At 39.2% G+C, this 6,349-nt stretch overlaps 1 protein-coding gene across 1 annotated transcript; it reads left to right on the top strand.

Moving 5' to 3' along the window:
- The first annotated feature begins 832 nt into the window (after nucleotides 1-832).
- On the top strand, nucleotides 833-5,965 carry LOC103096911 (uncharacterized). The gene is made up of 4 exons (XM_007493376.3): nucleotides 833-1,082; nucleotides 2,609-2,658; nucleotides 3,675-5,277; nucleotides 5,718-5,965. The coding sequence occupies exons 2-4, from the start codon at nucleotides 2,619-2,621 to the stop codon at nucleotides 5,761-5,763; spliced, it is 1,689 nt and encodes a 562-aa protein (XP_007493438.2). The 5' UTR covers nucleotides 833-1,082; nucleotides 2,609-2,618; the 3' UTR covers nucleotides 5,764-5,965.
- The last annotated feature ends 384 nt before the right edge of the window (nucleotides 5,966-6,349 follow it).

The following is a 6,349-nucleotide window of genomic DNA, read 5'->3' as shown; positions in this document are numbered from 1 at the left end:
TAAATCTATAATCTTTAGACCCTTGCAAAATCCAGTTCAAAGATAACATAAATCCTTATCAATCTCTTCCCCTTTACCCACTCCAAAATTATTGTCTATCTATTGTGCATGTGTTTATATGTCTATCATGTCTTTGTCAATCAAATGATAAGCTCCCAGAGGGTGGGAAATTGTGTTGTTTCTTCAGACCTTCAGTTCTACAGTGTCAAACACAGTCAGTACTTATAAATGTCTGTAGTTGATTTGATTGCTTATTCTCAAGGTTATTTGATATAGTCTAAAATAGCTTCAGTTTAAGTGGCATCTAAAAAGTTCTCAAAATGTGAAAAGGTGTTTTTGTTTTGTTTTGTTTTTAATGGAAAAGGGAAAGGTTTGGCATTCAGAGATGTATTTTGTTGCCAGACAATGGGGAAGCCTAACTCCAAAAGGTGCTCACCATCAATTATATTCTCAGGTATGATTCACAATAAGTTTTATAGGACACTGGGTTAAGACTGACTGAGATTAAATAATGAAAAAGCCAGTGTTTGTCCTAATAGAACATTTACATACTTTGTAACTGTTATTTCAAGTGGGATAGGAACTAACACTGCTTCTGAGGAGGAATATTGAGTCTTGTACTAAAGAGGCAATTAAATTGCTAAAAATCACCAGGAAAATTGTAAATATAAGGCTGTTAGGATGGTTTTCACCTATTTGCCATGAAAGTCCACAGGACCAGTGTCACCACTTAAGTTCCCATTACACCAGATGACCCCTGGTGACAATGGGACAAGTGGTGCTCTGTGATGTCAGGTATCTGATGTCAGATCCCTGTTTAGGCAGGGACCCTAGGATTCAATCTCAATGAGTATTTTCAAAAGCATATTGCTATATATTCCTTGTATCTCTCTGTATGTAGTTCACTTAGGAAGAACTGTTATTTCTCTGAAGTTACTAATTTATTGTTGCTTTGTCTCTATTTAGTTTGTTCACCACCAATTAGAGGAGGCTTCTGGCCCCTGGGAATTTGCATGATGCAGTGCCCTCATATTTGGATATTTAACCAGCTCTGATTCTTGCTTCTTTTGGTGCTCATCTTGGTAAGAGATATTTCAGGGGCTAAGTGAACTGGAGAGTGAGGGTGGTGTGGGAGAAAAAGGGTCTAGACCCAATTTGTGCCACAGGCTAGGTTCATTACAACCCAATTCTTTTCCAATTTCCCAAGTAAGCAATACACACTTTTCTGTAATTTCAAAGTAAAATTTTGTGTCCTTGAATTGAAATCATAAATTGAATATTTTTAAAGTAAAATAATTTTTAAGCAATTGTTGTTAAACTTTGAACCTATAGGCCCCATTGGGAAATTTTTCTGAGAATTCTTGCAAAGCTGATTATAAAAGCCAAGAAAAGAATACTTATCACAAAAAAAGATTATAGTGATTAAGATTCATGCTAAAAAAGCCATATGAGGAGAAGGCATTTTCTCACTTTCTTTGTAGAGGTGAAGAATTCTAGATGTGGAACAGTGTTCTTCATATCAGTCTTTTAATATAAGATGTTAATTTTGAAGAACAAAAGAGCTTTTTTTTCTTTCTTTGTAACAAAGTAGATGTTTCTCAGTGGAGGTGGATGAGGAATATTTCAAGAATTTGGATAATATAAGAAGAACAGATAATAATGATTCTATTTTTAAAATAGAAACTGAGATCAAGGAGGAAAGTGGAAATGCTATGGAAATCATTGGCTAATATTTAGGATTCCACCTTGAAGTTTCATTCTTTTAATTTAGAGCTTCTATTATAAAAAAAAATGACCCACAAAAGCTAGAGTTTTTTCTTCCCTCCATTGCTTATATCTTCACAAAAATGTCTATATCATTCCTTTCTAAAATTTTAATAAGACAAGGGAAATAGGCAAGATGAAGAGAGATGAGGAATAGGAAAAAAAAAAAAGGAACTAGGAAGGCCATGACTAGCTCCATATAGTAAACCAATTGTGTTGAGGTTTGGTAAAATAAAGACATAATACCTTTCTATATATTAGCAATTTCCCCATATAGGGACATTAGGAAGTTGTTTTGAAATAGGAATTATTAACATATAGTCTACAGACCCCCAAAAGTTCAAGGGATAGTTTTCAGGGGATCCATAAAATACATTAGTATTTTCACTAAACTCTTAACTAAAATTATCGATCATATTCTGAGAAAAAGGTCCATCAGCTTGAGTGGATAGCCAAAGTTGGGGGGGAGGGGTGATTTAAGACAAAATAGTTTTAAGTTTAATGCCTTGTTTAACAACAGATGTGCCAGTGGGTATCTTAGATGGCTTAGTGGATGAGAGCCAGACCTAGAGAAGGGAGGACCTGGGTTCAAATTTGGCCTCAGACACTTCTTAGCTGTGTGACCCTGGGCAAGACACTTAAATCCCCATAGCCTAGCTCTTACTGCTCTTCTGCCTTTAGAACCACAATACACGGTATTGATTCTAATACAGGAGGCGAGAGTTAAAAAAAAATAATAGATGTACCTGGGCAGTAATAGTTATATGAGGGACTGCCTTTTGCTATATTTTTTTATAAAGAATAGAATAATTACCATGCTTTATTAATATTTTATCTTTTTAAGGAAATTCATCATGGAAAAAATGGGAAAAAACCTTGGGCCATTTCCAAAAGGTAAGAATTGATTTTTATTAATTTCAATTGGGCTCCATCCCATCTTTTTGTGAATGTGTGTGTGTGGAGAGAGAGAGAGAGAGACAGAGAGAGAGAGAGACAGAGAGAGAGAGAGAGAGAGAGAGAGAGAGAGAGAGAGAGAGAGAGAGACAGAGAGAGAGAGAGAGAGAGAGAGAGAGATACTTTACAGCCTGTTCCTCACCCTGTTCTCTTGACCAATTTGTCATTTGGAAAGAGTTCATGGTTCAGGAAATCAGAAAAGTTGGGTTCCAGCCCTGTCTCTGCCCACTTATCATGTTCTTGTGGGCAAATAAATCTCTTAACCATCTTATATTAATATGCTGGCTTTAAGTTCTGGATTACAATTTAAATGTTAGTCATACTTTTGTTTTTGTACACGATTCTATGCGCCTCATTTTTTCCCTTGTACAAGCCATGGCAGCTGCACAGTACTAGACCTAGAGTCTGGAAGACCTGAGTTCAAATTTGATCTCAGACCCTTATTAGCTATACAACCCTGTGCTTTATTAACTTCTCTTGGCCTCAGTTTTCTCAACTATAAAAAGGAGATAATAACACTTACCCCTTAGGGTTGGTGAGAGAGTATCAAGTGAGATAATATTTAGCTTCACACACTGCCTATAATATAGTAGGTGCTCTATAAATGGTAGTTATTTTATTGTTATTAATATTAACACTTCCTCTACTTCACAGTTGTTGAGAGAGCACATTAACTGTTAAAGTTCTTACAGTTTAATATGATCTCTTTTCATAACTGTCAAATGGAGATAATCATATGTAGCTGCTTCAGATGCTAAGTTTTCTGGTGTGTCTCTAATGGTATAGAATAGGTGAAGAAACCTTGAAATGCTTTAAATTGCAATGTAAGACTTTACTCTTGCTTGATCCCTGACTTCATCCCTTCCCCCATCCCTATTCCACAGTTGCTTTTCACCTCACTCAGTGGGTATGGTAGCTCCTTCCCCTCACTCTCACTGTCTCTTCTTCACCTTCAGCCTTGGTCCTGGTTCCTCCAAAAAACATTTCTTACCAGACCCAATCAGTGCTGATACCATGTCCACCACATCGGATTGCACCATTGTCAGTATTTGGTGAATCTGACCATAAGACTGAGGCTAAGCGGTTGGTTTGCTTAAAACAACAAGTCGTCACACGCAAGCCCAATTCTCATCACCAGGATGTATCCCCAGAATTATCTGAGACTTACAATCAGGATAAAGCTTTGTCTAGCAAGAATACGGAGAACTCAGAAAAATTATGCCCACAAAACTACTCTGAAAACAACTTGGGCTTATTCTTCAGGAATAAAATGCCATACACTTTTAGAGCTCCACACGCTAAACGTCACAAGATCAAGATCTCCACATCCATAAAGTCTGGCGGCACTAAGGACCAGGTCACAGAAGAACCAAAAAATGCCAGTCACAAGGCTACAACTGGGCCAAATCCCAGTGCCTCGGGGGCAGAGAAGGCAGCACCCCAAGTACACAGCAAAAAAACCAACAAGGGCACCATTAAAAGAGCACGCGGTCCTGATCCTTGCTCCAAAGACACATCTAGTAGTAAGAATAAGCAATTAGTTCAGATTCCAGTAGGTAGTCGCCAAATTTGGGAGGAATTATGTCACCAGGGTAAAGATCATTTAGGCTCAAACAAGCAAGCCAGATTCGAAGTTATTTGCCCACATCATACTAGAATTCATTTCATCCCTGATGACCAGACCACATATATACTCAAAAGACACCTAAAGGTACCATCATCAGTCCCTGAAAATGAAGCACAAAAACAATGGGAAAATTTTTCTCATGATTATAAGCACCAAATCATTCCAGTGTACCATCAACAGCAGGCACAGGCAGCTCTGGACTTTGTCTCTAGGACCTTAGTACCACTCTACCAAAGAGCTATAAAATGTGAGGAATCCATAAACAAGGCTATAAGAAGACAATTAAATAAAAACAACTGGGAGAACTTTTTCCAGTGCCATGATCACCATCTTGCAATTCCGCTGTGTCGTCAAAATCAGGCACGAGCCGCCTTGGACCTTTTCTCTGAGGTTTCACTTCCACGAAACCACATACACCTAAAATCTGCAGGACCCCGCTTTGTGAGAAAGTCTGCTAAAAAGTTAAACAAGAGAAGCTGGACAAAATGTCCTTGTGACTACGATCACCATGTCACAATTCCACTGTGTCACCTGCACCAGGTTCAGGACCTCATCCCAAGGATATTACTCCCACCAGACCACATACACACAAAATATGAGGCGCCCTTGAACATGATCTTTGAGTGTCAAAGAAAATGTCATCCCTTTACCAGGCCTCTGCCTGGTCCTCTCTATTCATCCAGGCCTCTGCTGATAAAGGCTCTACCCATCCCTGATTGTTGGACCCCAGAGACTCTACCGATTTCTGAGCGTCACTCAAAGACTCCATTTCATCTCAGTATCCAAGACATACCAGCACCTCAAAAACTTACTTTAAATTTAACCAAGGTTCCAAAATGCCATCACTATCAGGCTAAGTCTTCACGAGTCTCTGACTACCAACCTGGGTACCAATACAAGATCCAGCCTGAGCAGAGTAGAGGCAGAGCCAGGTGTTTATATGACATCAAACCTTACCACAGTCAGGGGCTAACTTACCCTACAAAATCTGTTGATGACATCAGTAGGTCCATCCCCAAGAAAAAAGTAGAGAGTGACCTCTATAGCCAGGTTCACTTGAGAGAGATGAGGCAATGCCCCCGCCCTGCCCATTGGCCTAATCGATACTTGTCTCCTCATTATAACACCTGTTCAGTGTGTACCTCATTGAGCTCACATGCTTGTCCTCATGTTGATAGAATGAAATCTCCTCCAGTAAAACTGGTCACTGTACCAACGTCCTTGCCTGGGCCACAGAAGATGCATGTCACATATTTCCACAAAGTGCCCCAGTCAAAGGCAAACCCTAGTTCCAAACTCCTCCCAGGTCCTCTTTCTTGTAAATCCAGACCCTTACGCCTTTCACCAGTTTTTCCCTCATGCTCTCACTCAGATCCTGCCTCCCGGCCTCCTGTGAAACGCAAGGTTACTTGGCTTGATCTCATCCATGGCAAATCTGACCAGCCAAAGGAGAAGAAGACCTATCCAAGTCAAAAGCCATTTTGGAAAGAGAGACCTTTCTCAAACAAGAACGCCCAAGAAGAGACATCAAGGAGGCAAAAGATATGTTCCATGTCTTTGTTAGATAAATTTGAAAGTAGGATAAACAGTTAAAATACAATCTTTTCTTTTGTATATCAATCGAACCCTTGTATATGTCTCTTGAGCTTGGTCCTGAGCATGTATGTGTCTTACATGCTATTTTAAACAGGAACTCACCAGGCCTTTCTTTTCCTTGGAGTTAGTAAGGGAAATGAGTTATGATCCTCTTAGTCCACAAGTATTTATTTATTATTTATTTATTTTTTAACCCTCACCTTCCATCTTGGAGGCAATACTGTATATTGGCTCCAAGGCAGAAGCATGGTAAGGGCTAGGCAATGGGGGTCGAGTGACTTGCTCAGGGTCATCCAGCTGGGAAGTGTCTCCACAAGTATTTATTAATGCATGCTCTCTGTCAGACCCTGGGCTAAATATGGCAATACAAAGTCAGTAATCGGCATTTATTAAATACTATGTTCAAGA

This window comes from Monodelphis domestica, chromosome 4 (genome assembly GCF_027887165.1).
Source record: "Monodelphis domestica isolate mMonDom1 chromosome 4, mMonDom1.pri, whole genome shotgun sequence".
Classification (NCBI taxonomy): Eukaryota; Metazoa; Chordata; class Mammalia; order Didelphimorphia; family Didelphidae; genus Monodelphis; species Monodelphis domestica.
The sequence above is the reverse complement of the archived record's forward strand: the minus strand, read 5'-3'. Positions and strand labels throughout refer to the sequence as shown.